Here is an 18,014-nt window from a genome sequence, read left to right on the forward strand (position 1 = left end):
TTCACATTGCATGATTCTAAAGCGGTACAGCGCTTTGCACTGTGGAACAGCGCCATAGCAACGGCCCTAACAACACCCCATCAGCTGATCAGCAACAATGGCAACAATGAACCGCGGGCTGACTTGCAGTAGTGAGGAGGTTCAATTTCGTATTAATATTTGGGCAGACGAGTATTTAGTTGAAGTTCAATTAAAAAAAATGCCCAAGCTGGTTTATGGCTGGGGCGAGACCTTGAAGTGTGCCTATAACGTGCTATAGCTACAAATGTAGTCTAATAGGCTACATTATTATTTATTATTATTATTATTATTATTAGCTAGTGACCAAGCTGCTGTCCGCTGTCTCAGTGCTGACACGTGAATGAATGACAGAGCGTGTCACTGCCCGTGAGAGAGAGAGAGACAGAGAGAGAGAGAGACAGGGAGAGGGGTGGTCAGGTTGTGTTGGTCAAGCTGTGTTTTCAGTTTCAGGTGTCATAGTTATGTCAGATGAATTGTCCTCTAACACAGCCATTCTCAACCTTGGGGTCCCTCCCGACCCCAGTTGATGTGGCTGGAGGGGACGAATGAACGACATGTTTCTTGGCATGCATTGCTGACCTGGGCATTGTTTCTTAATAAATTAGAAAAACTTTTCTTATCATTCCCCTTTTCCGTGCATGGTTGAAGGAGATTGGCTTGCATCCACGCTCCACTCGCTCCTGCGCCGACAGGTCCCCGCATGTCACATAAACCAGCCCGGGTGTGTGGACACCGCATCAACTCGCCACCCGCATCTATTTAAACTCTGTCGCTTTGTTTTGTTCTTTTGCCCTGATGAAAACCTCCAGGTCGGAATATTGGCCATGGAGACAAAACTACAGCAGCCAATTGTTTTTTTCAGTGCACGGATCAAGAACTAAAAAGGCAAAAAAAAAAAACCCACCGCGGACAGCGCTGCGCTTTATTCATCATGCGTTCACACCGGCGTGTGTGTGTTTGTGTGTTGGGGCGGGGGGTCGCGGACAGCAGTGCATGTGAAATTGGGGGTCACGACTCAAAAAGGTTGAGAACCACTGCTCTAACACACCCTACAGTTTGACTCTTTTTTTCTTCTAGTAAACGGGCACCGTAGCATGACTAGTTATAGGGGTTGTTTGCGGAGCTCTGCCCGGTGCTGATCGCCGCGGGTCAGCTTGGAAAGGCTGGTGGACTCATGGCTAGAGTTTGCGTCTTTCTTTTCTTTTGGCCACCGGCTTTCCTGTTTTGTGTACATTATGAAAAGGCCAAGACGACACGCTGATGTTTTTGGGGCAGTTGCCCGTGGTCCACCTCCTCCGGTTGCCAGGTAACCAGTCAATTTGTTCCGTGTCGGTTGCGTTCTCACTACAAACGAACCGCTCCAGGGCTCGGATGGAAACGAGCCGAGACCGCCTCTCCCAAGCGATCTCGGCCCGCTTGTTTTGTTCCGCATCGAGCGCGATTGCTGTGTTCACATGTGACCAAACGAACCGATATATGACGTAAACGCTCCCTGTTTCGGAACAAATGGTCAGGTGTGAAAGCGCCCTAGTGAATATATTTTGGCTGTATATGTCCAAATGATTAAATCAAGATTCTGTATGTTTGTGAATACAGTAAGTATGTTCCTGTAAACAGGAAAAGTTGTTTATAGTGTGCCAAACTTTACTTTCAAAGAAAAATCTCTGGGATTCTTCCCAAGATGCCACGTAATTGCAAAACTCCCCAAATCTCAGTGAGTTGGTGGCTCAGCAGGAAGTCCCTGCAGTTTGTGTTCACCTGTAACCTGGACAGATGAAATATTAAGTAAAGGGGGAGGTAGGAGATGGATGGAAGGAAAGAAGGGGGGGTTGATCAATTTACCCCACTCCTATGGTCAACTTACCCCAGTTGAGTCACAAGACCACTTTTTTTAAACATGCTATATTTTAAAAACAGTTATATTTACACTCATTCTGTTAATTTGTAGGGATGCAAAACATCCTGAAATATATGCAGATGTGTTAGTTAGGAACACAACTATAATTGTCTTGATGTAGTGATCCTGAATACAAAAAGTGGCTGAACTTACCCCACTCTCCCCTACGTGTTGCATACAAATCTACTATAATGTGTGCATAAAGTGAGAGAGTGCTGATGTGCAAATGTGATGATCCTGAGGTTACCTGAGGTCTGAGGGTTAGGTAATTTGGGTCATTTGTTCCTGCTGCAATCGTGTTATATAACACTTCTTAAAATGTTTTTTGTGTTCATCTTTCTTTCTTTTTTGTGTCATTGTTGTGTGAGCTACTGGACAAATTTGAATGTCCCTGCTAGGGATGAATGAAGTATTCTCTATTCTACTCTACTCTAACCTCAGGCAAACCCTGGAATAGTAAGGTCTATGTCAGTGTGCAGTGGTTTGTTTATTTCAAGTTGATGTCACATGTTCCTGGTGCCTAGCACCACCTGACTCTATAGGCTGTGCATGGATGTTTGATTGACTTCATAAAACTAGCTCTGTTCAGCTGTGTGAGCACCAACTGTGGTACTTAAGCTTTCAGGTGTGGCCAAAAACAAACATGAGAAACGGGTATTGTGTGACACCCAGACTGACCAGTTTTAGTGGGTAGTGGTTAGCAACAACACTGGGAGGGGGCACCACGATTCTCTGCTATAAGATAAAGGTGTTGCACTCCAAAACATTCCAGTCATTGTCAAGGATGGTAGGCTACACACTGGTAGTACTGGACTTTTTTATTTTTCATTACAAACGGGTTTGTGCATTTAGAGTTCAGCACAAAATCCAAGTAATATGTATCCTTTTCATTTTCAGTAGGACATTTATGGCTGTGAAAGCAACTACAACAAAGGTAAGTCATTAGTAATGTTTCCCAGATTAAATTTAAATCAATTCAAAATAAGTCGCAATCTATTTTAATTTCAAATGATTTATTATAATGCTATTCCAATTTTCTCCCTGCAACATATTTACTCGTGACAGTCACACCTTCTCATATTTTTGTTGATTTTAACTAATTTATACAATGATACAAACTAACAAAAATAACAAGGATGGGCAGCAACACAATCAGAGTGTACCATAAGATTCAGAGAATGAAAACATTTTTTATTCTAGATTTAAAGATATCAGTGGAGTTTTACTCAATTAAAAACTCACTAAATCCAGTGTTTAAAAATGTGTTGAAAAATAGTTTGTTTTCCTCACTTGCATATCATTACTTTGATTTAAGTGTGAGACCTTGGTCAATCAGCCTACTCTTTTCTGATAGATTCCATTTGAAAAAGATAAATGTCGTTGATTTTTGCAATTCTATTCAATATAGTGACATCTTAAAAATACTGTAAGATAATTTGAGTTGATACCACTTTTGAACCACCCATGTGTGTCTTTCATCCTCTCTTAAAGTGCAACTTCTATTCAAAGTTATACAAAAGTAATTTTTACTAGACAGGGTGGGTGAAGACTGGACCTTGGCCCTACCCTTCGTGGCATGATGAGATGGCTGCAGCATAAACCTTAATAATTGCATGAGACAGCCACCTATCAACCAAAAGTGCATGCACATTTCTGTGAGCTATCACGTGCAGGCGATTGGAGGAGAGTTGTACCCATAGAGTCCAGTAGAGGGTTAAGCCTGTGTGAGATATAACGTATCTCTCTCAGAGATGTTCATCTAAAAACTAAAAATATCAGGGGTCTCTGACCGTCCCTGAACACTCGCTTCCTCTCACACTTTTTTTTGTTTGTTTTTTGACACTCACACATCTAACTCTCTGCATCACATACACACCACAAAATTACATGTGCGCAACAGACTGGTCCAGTAAATTGTGCCTTTATTCAGATGTCCCTTCCTTGTCTAGTTACCTATATCATCGTGAAGGGGACTCACGTCAATGGGGCTTTATATTTTTGCGTTTATCAATGATTTTACTGAAATCACCTTTGCAACGTCTTCAACAATTTATTAATAATATAATCAATAATAAACCATGTGTCAAGTATCCTACTCCTCAAACTTCTGACAGCAATGTGAACAGTCTTCATACGGCAGTCAGCAAAGCTATCGCGAAACAGGTTTTATAAATGATGAGGCTTCTTCACTGAATGGCGGTGGATCTGTGGTGTTTTAAAGGGACAGTAGGCTATGTAGCTTATTTGGCTTTTTATTAGCACAAATCAAATAATGCTTTCATAAATGTATTTACCAAAGTCTAATCACAACCGCATACAAATGAAAGCTGTCTCGTAGGTTAGAATGAGTTGTTCACAAATTCATAGGTGGCCAGTGCACCCACCGGAGGCTGCCATGTTGCATTGCCATCTTTGAATAGGGTACGTGAAAGCGGACATACTTCGTTCAAACGCACTATTGAGAAAGAAAGAAACGATAGTAATTGGTCAAAGATATTGTTAGCAGTTAGCGTTAGTTTGCGAACGTGTTTGTCCTCGGCGGCCACCGTCACTTTGCCGACGGGAGGGGTGAGCGAGTGAGCGCTGTAATCTAGAATCTGAACACTGGATGTCAGGATTTAGCGTCAATAGCCTACATAGTGAGGCTTTAATGCGCGGTAATAAAAATTAGACCCTGAAATAACTGTAAAACACATTGATTTCTGATGAGACTGACAGCTGACTGAACCAATAGGCTACAACATCAGGGTGAGTTAAGCCTATATAGCCTGGTCGGGAGCAGCACGAATGTGTCGGTTGGTGCTTGCGAACGTCTGTGCTCGCTACACAGTGAATAGGAGCCTCAGGGCTGAGTCATGAACTGAATTATGATCGGCTGGGAGTCAGACTATGCACCGTGCAGTCAGGTCTCCCCCCAAGCACTGAAAGATTTGGTGAAGTGGTTTGGTTTAGTTTTTAATGAACTGATTGTAGTGATTCAGTACTCTAAAAAGAACTGCCATTGCCATCACTAGTGGTAACTTGGTAAGTCAACACAGGGTTTCCCAGTCTAGGTAGCCTAATGTATGAGCGCGTTCACATGAAACGGGTGGAGTTTGCAGCATCTGACCAATCACAGACATGAACACGTCTGACAGCAGCTGGAGCAGCAGTGCGGAGTATTTCACTAACGAGGAGCAGAGAGTATTCCTGCAGCAACGTGAAGAGCTGAAACATTAAATCCAGGCAAAATTAGTCTCGCTCGCCAGACCTTCCTCCAGAGAAGAAGGAGAGTCTGGCTGGTCCGCCTATGATTCTGCGATCGGAGAAAAAAACGCTCCGGCCGTTTGGAATTCTTTCAACCAGTCACAATCGTTGTGATCGGTGCCGTAGCAATGGTGCGCTTGCAAAATATTGCCGGTTGGAAACTGGATTTCAGTCCGCGGTGTAACGGCGGTCGGCAACCGTTGACGGATATTTATTCTTTTATTCGGTTTAACGGCGGTCGGCAACCGCTGACGGATATTTCGTCTTCTGTTCAGTTCAAGACACGGATGTATAATAGATCCATGGTTCGGTTCCTGTTGTTGTTTGTTGATGTTTCCCTTTACCGGGCGGACTGTGAAAGCTGCAGCACGGAGGCGGGACTTCCGCCGGGTGCCGGGTGGCTCGTTCCGACCAATCAGAGGCTAATCGCAGCAACGCACTTCCGCCAGGCCAGACTAGGCAAAATAAACACAGTCGCCGCCGCAAAGTGCAGAATTAGCCTACTGACTGTGTAAATAACGTCATGGTATTAGAATTAAATAAAATCACTGCTCCATCACTATGGGATGGCTCTGACAGGAATCACATTTGTGTATTCCTCTAAACTGGCCTGTTGCTGTGTTTAGAAAGTTAGTTGCATATTGTAGGAAGGCTAAGTGTCAAAATAAAAAAAAATAAAAAACTTGGAGTGCGGATTGTGAGAGAATTAGTTGGAAGCGAGTGTTAGGGACCGTCAGAGAGACCCCTTTGGTTTACTGTAGATGGACATCTCTGGAAGAGATACGTTTTATATCTATGTTTGTTTAATCGCACATTTTTCGGTAGGCTAATTAATCGTGATTAATTTATGAATTAATTAATTGAATTTGTCAACTTAAGACGGAAGCTTATAACAAATATTTATAATGTACAATCATCAAATTTATGTAGAATAAACACAAAGAAAGTATATTTAATGGCTTTCTTTAAACGTTGAATACAGTTTATCTCCTGTGAGGTACAAATTTGGCACAAAAAAGGCACCTTGCTTATATCCTCTTAGCAGAAATAATAACAAAACCCAGGCCCTACATGTGTTGAAGTGCAGGTACAATATCAAAACTATCAACTATCGCTTCTGCACACATGCGCCAACATTTCCCCCCCCCCCCCCCTTTTTTTCTTACTACACTGGCGTGAACTGTACACTTGACAGAGCTGTGCGCGGTGGACGTGCATGAACAAACAAGCATGTCGCGCCGAATTTCCCTATGTAAATTAAACTGAGTAGACCAATCGGTTCATGGTAAAAAACATTAATTCATTGATGTAAATTGGGTGATTTGTGTACATATAGAGCCCAGAGACAGCGCTGCTCTTCCGTCAACATCTGAACAAACATATAACAAAAAATCAATGAGACCAACATTTCTCTCCTAAAAATAATGTAACCAGCCGGTGGTAAACCTCTAAAAATCTGCAGATAAATTCTAAACAGCTTGTTTTCTCCCTCGGGATGACGACGCAGGTTGACCAGCCGATCACCCCAGGAGACCGGCTGCTGCCTCTGAGACGACCTGCTGCTCCCGGGCGCTTCTCCCACATGTGAACTTCACTTCTACCAAAACGTCGGAGCTAACTTCCAAACAGGCGTCATTTGGATAAACTGGCCACATGTTGATTGAAACGGTTACTTTCTCACGTGAAAAAATATGAATATTTAATGAAGTGACGTCGCCTGGTTTGTCTGCACACGTGACCAAAGTAAACAAAACAACGTTAATTATTTCTAACATGTTAACACATTAACTTTGACAGAACTAAAAATGTATTAAACAGTTATGTCTGTGTGTAAATAATTTTATTTCTGTGTCACTTAAATGTTACTTTCTTGAAGGTGCCAGTTCATCCACAAGCCAACAGAGAACTTTAACTTTCTTCCAACTTTATTTGCTGGAAACCTGTTCACATTGTCACAGCTATGAGGTATGAGGTAGTCTCTTACTTTCAGTGATATGTCTCCAGTGATGGTCTCTCAGTGACAACATTTTCTGTATGAAAATTAATGAGTGGCTCAGACCAGACCACCCCTACTGTATACACTTTTCTCTTTGTGAGGTTGTTTTGTTTTATGCTGTCTTTCTGCAAAAACGATTTCCTCTTGTGGAACATGTAGATCTCAGATAAACTCAACAATTATGCACTGTGTGCACTTTACAACATTTACATTATTTATTTTCAGTTTAACTGAAGGATTTTTTTGTGTGTTTGTGTGATTTTGCATCATTCCAGTTTTCCCATTGCAAAGTCATGGCTCTGGCTTCTGTTGTTTTTCATTCCCTTGCCCTATTTATGGTAAGTACCAAAGGCCTAATTTCAGCCAATGTAATTCATTTGTAAGAATCACTTCGAAATGGTTTTACTCCAGTTTCTTTTAAACCAGGTATTTGACAAGCCCCAACCTTCAAGGCAAACTGCTGGAGTCCAGTGAAAGAAAACTGACGGACGATGATTTCAACATCACCCTAAACTTTGGGTAAGAGATCTAACCTTTTTGGCCATAGGTTCAGAAGTTAGGACATTTTATTCAAATGGTGTAATATTGTTTAGAAACCTTAATTTGTTAGTACATACATAACTTTTACTTTTAGGTAAGTCTAACTTACTTAACTTAGGGTTCTCAAAATTACACAAAAATACAATTACACCCATCCACAATTACATCCATCTGACATCCACATTCCATAGTTTTTGTTCTGCTGTTTTGCTTCTCTTTCCTCCTTTATCTGAGAAAGGTTTTAGGTTTTACTGAACCTACTACTCACAGTAGCATTGTATCGTTAGCGAACGTGTTGTTGTGTCGCTCACGGAAAGCCGTTTAGTCATAATGAAATAAATTAATAAATGCATAAATAAATATAGCCATGAAATGAGTCCCGAATTAAATAAATAGGATGATAAATAGATATAAATGAAATATAAATACATATATTTTTATTTTAAAAATAACATTTTTATTTTTTCAGGAGACTTTTATTTTCTAACGCCTCATTTATTTATTTCCGGCAACTTTTATTTCATAACGTCACATTTATTTATTTCTGGCGACTTTTATTTCATAACGTCACATTTATTTCACTGCTCTTTTATTTCATGCAGCAATATTCAAATGAGGGGGCGGGGTTATCTGGACCCTTTCAGAGTAAAACATCACATGCGGAAGTGCTGTTGTTGTGAATTGTTGACCGCTATTCAGCAACTTGATCAATAACTTGGGGAGGAGAATAGTGTTTTAAACATATTTCGTTTTTTCTAGTTTCTGTTGTTGTTACACATTGCCTCTCTGCCTTATGAGGTCATGTCGTTTGACGGCTAATGTTATGTGCTGTGTAGCTAACCAGCCGTGCCACAGCAACTGGGTAAAGAGCAGATGGCAGTATGTCTCGAACACAAAGTGGAGGGGCAGGAATATTGTGGAGCAGGCTAGCAGCATGCAACCTGCACAAAGAAAATATATAATGAACAGCAATGAAAATATTTAAGTCGTTACCGGGTTTACGTATAACCAGCGTAGAACAGCAGGAACGGGTGCCGCAGTGTCTGAATGATTATTAAACCATAGCCTACTAATGCAGCGGAGCTAATGCTGTTGTTTTTTATTGGTAAAATAAATAACTTAATAATACAATACAACCACATATTCATCAAGTCCGCGTTGAAAACTTCACTCGACTTTTATTTTGAGCTACTGAGGTGATGCTCATTAATCAGCTGTAAACAGAAACAGTCAGTCGGCTGCCCAGTCTCTTTGTCTGCCGGACACCAGAGCGCAGATTGAAGAGGGAGACGAACCGCTCCGGTGTGATACCTGTTGCAGCAGTATTTTGTCTGTGTGTATGTGTGTGTGTGTGTGTCACTGGGACCCGTTAGTGGGAGAGTGGGTCGGTGTGTCACATCCCTCCATCAGCTGCACCATGTCACCGCAGTGCTGGCGGTTATAAAGTCACGTTCACGGCAGTAGGCTCCGATTTCTCAAACACTTTATGTTTAATAAGCTGCAAGCGCATTTCATGAGATTGCTGTTTCCTAACTAAACGTGATCGTTGATATAGATCGGTGATAGCCTACATCCACCACCGAGGTGAAATTGGTTTTATATTCGACATTCGCTAGTTTTTTCTGTTTCTAACTAATAGCGTCATGAAAACTGCACCGATTTCATCCAGGTTGATATTATTTTGTAGAGACCAGTGAGCCACACATTTCACAGGTCTCATCAACTCACCAACCTCAGTGGCTGTGGCGAAAACTCAAAGGAACAGCGCTGAATGTCTTTCCGAGTACTGTGCGGCAGCCGGGGCGCTTAGGGACCGTCGTAAAATTGCAATGTCGGATTTTTCCCGTTTGAAAAAAAAAAAAAAAAAAAAAAACAGAAATACTGTCATTACCACAATGCTAAGAGTTTCACAGCATTTTATTATTCACTCATATTCAATAGCGCCACCATTTGGTCAGTTATTAACTCTTTGACTGCCAGCCATTCTCACAGCAGCTTCCTCCAGCTTGCCAGGCATTTTCCAGCTTTTTGACTGATTTCTGTAGACCCACCATATATTATGTACTGTTACTACATACACATTCAACCCATCAAAGGAAAGATGAGGGTCTCTACTTTCCAGCTAAAAAACCTGTTTGTTTCTATCTTGTTCCAGTCTTGTGAAATTGGCAGTTGAATATAGGTTACTTTAGCCCAAAATGCCATTTTGGCACCAAAATCTTGAGAAAAAGAGGTTTTTGTGTCGGGTGTCATTTTTAGGTGAACCAGTACAATTGGCTCCTTTATATTATCTGTACAGTTGTTCTCTTGTAAACAACAACTAAATCAACACTGACAAATGACTTTTGATGACAAAAGACAAAACATTTAGCTACTGACACACACTACTCCAGCCTCTTTTCTTTCTTTTCTTTGAATTACAACTTTTTCTTTCCTTTTTTTAGTGTGTGTGCGTACGTGACGTGTGCGTGTGCATGTACGTGTGTGTGTGTGTGTGCGTGCGTGTGTGACTGTGTGTGTGCGTGCGCGGATCAGTTTGACAGGTTTTTGTAGCCGAAACACGGCACTTTAGATCAGATCCAGCTTCCTCTGGTCAGCAGGCAGCGGTCTCACTCACTCTCTCTGTCTCACACACACATCTATGATCTACACACACACATCTACCAGAGCCTACAGCTCTGGCTGACGTGCCCCCTGAACCCACAGCCACAGACAGTACGCTGACGCTCACAACAGACACTCCCACCATCTTTACCTCTCGTCGTCACGTCGCCGGCGCCGTCCGCTCCTCATCCACACTAGATCGTGGGATTTTCAAGCTGCTATCCGAGTGATTTCTCGCAAAATCTGGCGACTTTCCAAACGCTCTTGACGACTAACGACGAGCGATCAACGGGGTTGTTGTTACTAACGTTTGTGCTTTGTATCACGGAGCTGCACGGAGCTTCGCCGAGCTGCCGAGCCGCCATGAGCCCCGCCGCCGCCCCCGAAGCTCTCATGCGGCCAGAGTGTCACGGAGCGGCGCCGCTGCAGTCAGACACCCGCTCCGCTCCGCGAGGGGGGAGAAATACGATATATATTTTTTATATGTCAATCCAAATGTGTTTTTCTGCACTTTATTTTGATGATACAAGTCTGATCTTCACAGAGGAGTAGGGCAAGACATTCAACATGGCGTTGCCATTAAAAAAACGCTAAGACGAGTTATCTCGTCTTTGGCAGACTATGCTTGGATTCGCTAAGACGAGATAACTCGTCTTTGGCAGTGAAAGAGTTAAGCATTTTACCTTTGGGCTGATAACATGAATATTTCTTGATTTTATTTTGAAATAGCTCTCTGGAATTACACCATTACAAACACCATTCCACTTCTCATTTGTTTCTAAGGCTGGTATTGGTCTTTCACAACCATTATCTCCCAGAAAATCACGTTAAAAAAAAATCCCCACACAATTAGTATCCATTGCCCTTATTTTATGAATATTTCTTGATTTTATTTTGAAATAGCTCTCTGGAATTTCAACTTACAAACACCATTCCACTTCTCATTTGTTTGTAAGGTTGGTATTTATCTTCCACAACCATTATCTCCCAGAAAATCATGTTTAAAAAAAAATCTCCACACAATTAGTATCCATTGACCTTATTTTATGAATATTTCTTGATTTTATTTTGAAATAGCTCTCTGGAATTTCAACTTACAAACACCATTCCACTTCTCATTTGTTTGTAAGGTTGGTATTGATCTTCCACAACCATTATCTCCCAGAAAATCATGTTAAAAGAAAATCCACAAACAATTAGTATTCAATGAACATTGTGTATGAATATTTCTTGATTTTATTTTGAAATAGTTCTCTGGAATTTCAACCTACAAACACCATTCTACTTCTCATTTGTTTCTAAGGTTGGTATTGATCTTTCACAACCATTATCTCCCAGAAAATCATGTAAGAAAAAATCCCCACACAATTAGTATCCATTGACCTTATTTTATGAATATTTCTTGATTTTATTTTGAAATAGCTCTCTGGAATTTCAACTTACAAACACCATTCTACTTCTCATTTGTTTGTAAGGTTGGTATTGATCTTTCACAACCTTTATCTCCCAGAAAATCATCTAAAAAAAAAACCCACACAATTAGTATCCATTGACCTTATTTTATGAATATTTCTTGATTTTATTTTGAAATAGCTCTCTGGAATTTCAAACTACAAACACCATTCTACTTCTCATTTGTTTCTAAGGTTGGTATTGATCTTTCACAACCATTATCTCCCAGAAAATCATGGGAGAATATCCTAGAAACAATTAGTATCCATTGAACATTGTCTATGATTTTATATATTTTATTTTGAAATACCTCCATCCATCCATCCATCCATCCATCCATCCATCCATCCATCCATCCATTTATTTTCTTCCGCTTCTTCCGGATCCGGGTCGCGGGGGCAGCAGTCGGAGCAGGGATCCCCAGACTTCCCTCTCCCCGGACACTTCTTCCAGCTCTTCTGGGGGGACCCCAAGGCGTTCCCAGGCCAGCCGAGTGACATAGTCACTCCAGCGTGTCCTGGGTCTTCCTCGGGGCCTCCTCCCGGTGGGACATGCCCGGAACACCTCACGAGGGAGGCGTCCAGGGGGCATCCTATACAGATGCCCGAGCCACCTCAGCTGGCTCCTCTCGATGTGGAGGAGCAGCGGCTCCTCCCGGGTGATGGAGCTCCTCACCCTATCTCTAAGGGAGCGCCCCGCCACCCTGCGGAGGAAACTCATTTCGGCCGCTTGTATCCGGGATCCAGTTCTTTCGGTCATGACCCAGAGTTCATGACCATAGGTGAGGGTGGGAACGTAGATCGACCGGTAAATCGAGAGCTTTGCCTTTCGGCTCAGCTCCTTCTTCACCACGATGGACCGATACAATGACCACATTACTGCGGCCACCGCACCGATCCGCCTGTCGATCTCGCACTCCATTCTCCCCTCACTCGTGAACAAGACCCCAAGATACTTAAACTCCTCCACCTGAGGCAGGAACTCTCCCCCGCCCTGGAGGGTGCAAGCCACCTTTTTCCGGTCGAGAACCATGGCCTCGGACTTAGAGGTGCTGATTCTAATCCCAGCTGCTTCACACTCGGCTGCAAACCGCCCCAGTGCATGCTGAAGGTCCTGGCTCGAGAGAGCCAACAAGACAACATCATCCGCAAAAAGCAGAGATGAAATCAAGTGGCTCCCGAACCCGACCCCCTCCGGCCCTTGGCTGCACCTAGAAATTCTGTCCATAAAAATAATGAACAGAACCGGTGACAAAGGGCAGCCCTGCCGGAGGCCAACACGCACCATACAGGGACCGTACAGTCCTCAGCAGAAGGTATAGAGCTGGTCCAGCGTTCCACAGCCAGGATGAAAACCGCATTGTTCTTCCTGAATCCAAGGCTCGACTATCGATCGAATTCTCCTCTCCAGTACCCTAGAATAGACTTTCCCCGGGAGGCTGAGGAGTGTGATCCCCCGATAGTATTTTGAAATAACTCTGTGGAATAAATAAAACCAAGAAATACGTATGTATGCTCGATGAATACTAATTGTTTCTGGGATACATTTTACATGATTTTCTGGGAGACAATGATTGTAAAAGATCAATACCAACCTAACAAACAGTTGAGAAGTAGGTGTTCCGGGCATGTCCCACCGGGAGCAGGCCCCGAGGAAGACCCAGGACACGCTGGAGTGACTATGTCACTCGGCTGGCCTGGGAACGCCTTGGGGTCCCCCCAGAAGAGCTGGAAGAAGTGTCCGGGGAGAGGGAAGTCTGGGGATCCCTGCTCCGACTGCTGCCCCCGCGACCCGGATCCGGAAGAAGCGGAAGAAAATAAATGGATGGATGGATGGATGGATGGATGGGTGGATGGATGGATGGATGGATGGATGGATGGATGGATGGATGGATGGATGGAGGTATTTCAAAATAAAATATATAAAATCATAGACAATGTTCAATGGATACTAATTGTTTCTAGGATATTCTCCCATGATTTTCTGGGAGATAATGGTTGTGAAAGATCAATACCAACCTTACAAACAAATGAGAAGTCGAATGGTGTTTGTAGGTTGAAATTCCAGAGAGCTATTTCAAAATAAAATCAAGAAATATTCATAAAGTAAGGTCAATGGATACTAATTGTTTGGGGATTTTTTCTTACATGATTTTCTGGGAGATAATGGTTGTGAAAGATCAATACCAACCTTACAAACAAATGAGAAGTAGAATGGTGTTTGTAAGTTGAAATTCCAGAGAGCTATTTCAAAATAAAATCAAGAAATATTCATAAAATAAGGTCAATGGATACTAATTGTGTGGGGATTTTTTTTAACATGATTTTCTGGGAGATAATGGTTGTGAAAGATCAATACCAACCTTACAAACAAATGAGAAGTAGAATGGTGTTTGTAGGTTGAAATTCCAGAGAGCTATTTCAAAATAAAATCAAGAAATATTCATAAAATAAGGTAAATGGATACTAATTGTTTGGGGATTTTCTTTAACATGATTTTCTGGGAGATAATGGTTGTGAAAGATCAATACCAACCTTACAAACAAATGAGAAGTGGAATGGTGTTTGTAAGTTGAAATTCCAGAGAGCTATTTCAAAATAAAATCAAGAAATATTCATAAAATGATGTCAATGGATAAATTGTTTTTGGATTTTTTTAAACATGATTTTCTGGGAGATAATGGTTGTGAAAGATCAATACCAACCTTACAAACAAATGAGAAGTGGAATGGTGTTTGTAAGTTGAAATTCCAGAGAGCTATTTCAAAATAAAATCAAGAAATATTCATGTTATCAGCCCAAAGGTAAAATGCTTAATAACTGACCAAATGGTGGCGCTATTGAATATGAGTGAATAATAAAATGCTGTGAAACTCTTAGCTTTGTGGTAATGACATTATTTCTGTGTTGTTGTTATTATTTTTATTTTTTCAAACGGGAAAAATCCGACATTGCAATTTTACGACGGTCCCTAAGCGCCCCGGCTGCCGCACAATACTCGGAAAGACATTCAGCGCTGTTCCTTTGAGTTTTCGCCACAGCCACTGAGGTTGGTGAGTTGATGAGACCTGTGAAATGTGTGGCTCACTGATCTCTACAAAATAATATCAACCTGGATGAAATCGGTGCAGTTTTCATGACGCTATTAAAGTTAGAAACAGAAAAAACTAGCGAATGTCGAATATAAAACCAACTTTACCGCGCCACATCCACCAGTGATGACGTTATCAATCACCCGAGCTCTGGAGCTGCTACGCACCGCTACCAGCGGCAACGATGACGGTTACTGCGGTCCGACAGCAATGGGACCGGTAATGACAAATTCACGTAAGCTACTGCTTCTCTGGGAAAGAGCAGAGCAGACACGTAAACATACTTGTTCTTCTCAACCAGAGTACCAGTACTAACACATAGCGAAGTGGATAGGGAAGTGGATTGTTCAACAATTCACAACAACAGCACTTCCGCACATTAGATCCAGCGCAAAATACTGTAAGGTGAATAGGCCGTCGTGTGATGTTTTACTCTCAAAGGGTCCAGATAACCCCACCCCCTCATTTGAATATTGCAGCATGAAATAAAAGAGCATTGGAATAAATGTGACGTTATGAAATGAAAGTCGCCAGAAATAAATAAATAAATGTGATGTTATGAAATAAAAGTCCCCGGAAATAAATAAATGTGACATTAGGGAATAAAAGTATCTGGAAATAAATAAATGAGGCATTAGAAAGTAGTCTCCTGAAAAAATATATGTATTTATATTTCATTTATATCTATTTATCATCCTATTTATTTAATTCGGGACTCATTTCATGGCTATATTTATTTATTTATGCATTTATTAATTTATTTCACTATGACTAAAACGGCTTTCCATATATTAGGTCTTTGACCATGAGACAGTCATTTACATACATACATTTGGCATTTTTTCTTTCAAACAATTCATCCACTTAACTATCCATTAATGAAATTAAATTGCACATTTTAGAATCCTCCTTAAACCGGGACCATTGACCTATAGAATATCATCATCTGTCTTTTCAGAGCAAGAAAAGACGTTCAGACGATCACATCTTGGAAAGCTCCCATCATCTGGGAGGGAGTGTTTAACCCCCATCTTCTCGACCAAATGCATGTCAAACACCATTCTTCTGTGGCCCTCACTGTGTTTGCTGTAGGAAGGTTAGTACATTGTGTTTATATTATTTTTCAATACCTGGGTGCAGAAGAAACCACCGGAACAAAAAGTACAGTTAGACCAGTTACAGACTGAACATACGGTAAATATATTAAAGACCAACTTGATATGTCACAATGTTTTTTTCCGACGGTAGAGGAAGAGGGATATTTGTTTTATTCTTCCTTTTTAATGCCCTGTTTCATAGTGTTCCAGAGAATCCCCTGAACCCTACGTCATCCCTCAGATTTTATGTGCCCATTCGAATGGGCACACACATTGTTTTCACTGTTGGTGAACACTTCCACTTCTGCGGCATCATGTGCAATGTTCGGAAATCCAAAGAAAATATTTTACTATTGATGAAGACTAAAAGCGATAAGATGGAATGGAAAAAAAACATAATGTTTTGTGGTATTTTCACATAATTATGATTTATAGGATCAGCATTGATTATCTTTTCTGTCTGTTTCTAAGGTACCTGGATGCATACCTCAAGACCTTCCTAACCTCTGCAGAACAACACTTTATGTTGAGTTTACCAGTGACTTATTACATATTTACAGATCTACCAAAGGAGGTACCACACATTGAGCTAGCTCCTCAGCGAAGCCTAAAGATTAAGCATGTGGAAAAGCACTCAAGGTGGCAGGACATCTCTATGATGCGCATGAAGACAATATCAGAAGTCATAGAATCAGAGATTCGTCACCACTTTGATTATGTCTTCTGCTTTGATGTGGATCAAGAGTTTAAAGGGAGATTTGGCCCAGAGGCTCTAGGCGATTCTGTGGCTTTGCTCCATGCCCACTTTTACAAACTTCCACAGCACAGATTCACCTATGAGAGAAACACAACATCAAAAGCCTACATGGAAACTGGAGATTTCTACTACCATGCTGCTATCTTTGGAGGATTCTGGGAAAATGTCAAGAAATTAGTTGATGCCTGCTATCAAAGCATCGTGGAGGACAAATTAAATAATGTGGAGGCTCTGTGGCATGATGAAAGTCATCTAAACAAGTACTTCTGGCTCCACAAACCAAGCAAGCTGCTCTCCCCTGAGTATTGCTGGGACCAGAACATTGGTGGAAACAAGGACATACACATCACCCGCCTGGTATGGGCACAGAAACATTATGACACACTCCGTACTCGGTAGAGTAGAGTAGAGTTATGTGGACCTACTGTGCTGCTCTCTTGGCCAGGACCCCCTTGCAAAAGAGATTCTGAATCTTAATGGGATTATTCCTGGTTAAATAAAGGTTAAATAAAAAAAAATAAAAAAAAATTGAGTGGCTCACAGAGGGTGAACTTGAATGAATTTGTGGGGAAAAAAAGTGTTTACTACAAGGACTGGTTATTGGCACAAAATCCACACAAGGTTTGCTTCACTTCCCTGGTCTCACATCTAAAAGCAGTGGAATTAAAGAGGAACTATACAAGTCTGGTCGCTTTCCTCTGGGCCATGTGCATTTGTTTACAACAAAGCTGATGAAAAATCAATCAATAGAGTGGTGGATAACGTTACACTTTTATATATGATGTAAAGAGTATATATTTGTGTAGTTTAATCTGTCATCAACAAGAGATTACGGGTTACGGGGCGCGTTTGTGTCACTGTGACGCAGTAAGTGACACGCACATGGGAGGCAGACATTTATTAAACCATCACAATTACTCCAAAGCTGTTTAATTAAGGCAAAAACATTTTTTTAGCATTGTTAAGCTATAGTTCCTCTTTAAATTCTAGTCATTTATTCTTAAACCTTTTACTGGGTCATATAACTAATCATTGAAGACTGGTGCCTGCGGAATCACCTCCAGATGAATGCGGAAAACTAAAGAGCTGGTGTTGGATTTCTGAAGGTGTAAAAACCCATATCCCTCATGGATGAATATGGACATTGATATGCTTGCATCTTATAAGTACTTTCGTGTTCATTTACGAACTGGACTTTATTGATAATAATACTGTAAAGGGTCAGAACAGACTATATCTGCTCAGAAGGGTGAGGTCGTTTGGAGTGGCACTCCTTAAAGACCATCTATGACACTGTTGTGGCATCAGTTATT

The 18,014-nt window shown here is 41.4% G+C and overlaps 1 protein-coding gene across 1 annotated transcript; it reads left to right on the plus strand.

Annotated features, from left to right (window-relative positions):
- Nucleotides 1-6,659: 6,659 nt before the first annotated feature.
- On the plus strand, nucleotides 6,660-17,100 carry LOC311001771 (N-acetyllactosaminide alpha-1,3-galactosyltransferase-like; the record flags this gene model as incomplete). The annotated part of the gene is made up of 4 exons (XM_083992923.1): nucleotides 6,660-6,748; nucleotides 7,587-7,679; nucleotides 15,806-15,943; nucleotides 16,416-17,100. The coding sequence occupies 4 exons, from the start codon at nucleotides 6,660-6,662 to the stop codon at nucleotides 17,098-17,100; spliced, it is 1,005 nt and encodes a 334-aa protein (XP_083849049.1).
- Nucleotides 17,101-18,014: the final 914 nt, after the last annotated feature.

The sequence above is a fragment of the Trachurus trachurus genome (genome assembly GCF_905171665.1).
Source record: "Trachurus trachurus genome assembly, chromosome: 3".
Lineage (NCBI taxonomy): Eukaryota > Metazoa > Chordata > Actinopteri > Carangiformes > Carangidae > Trachurus > Trachurus trachurus.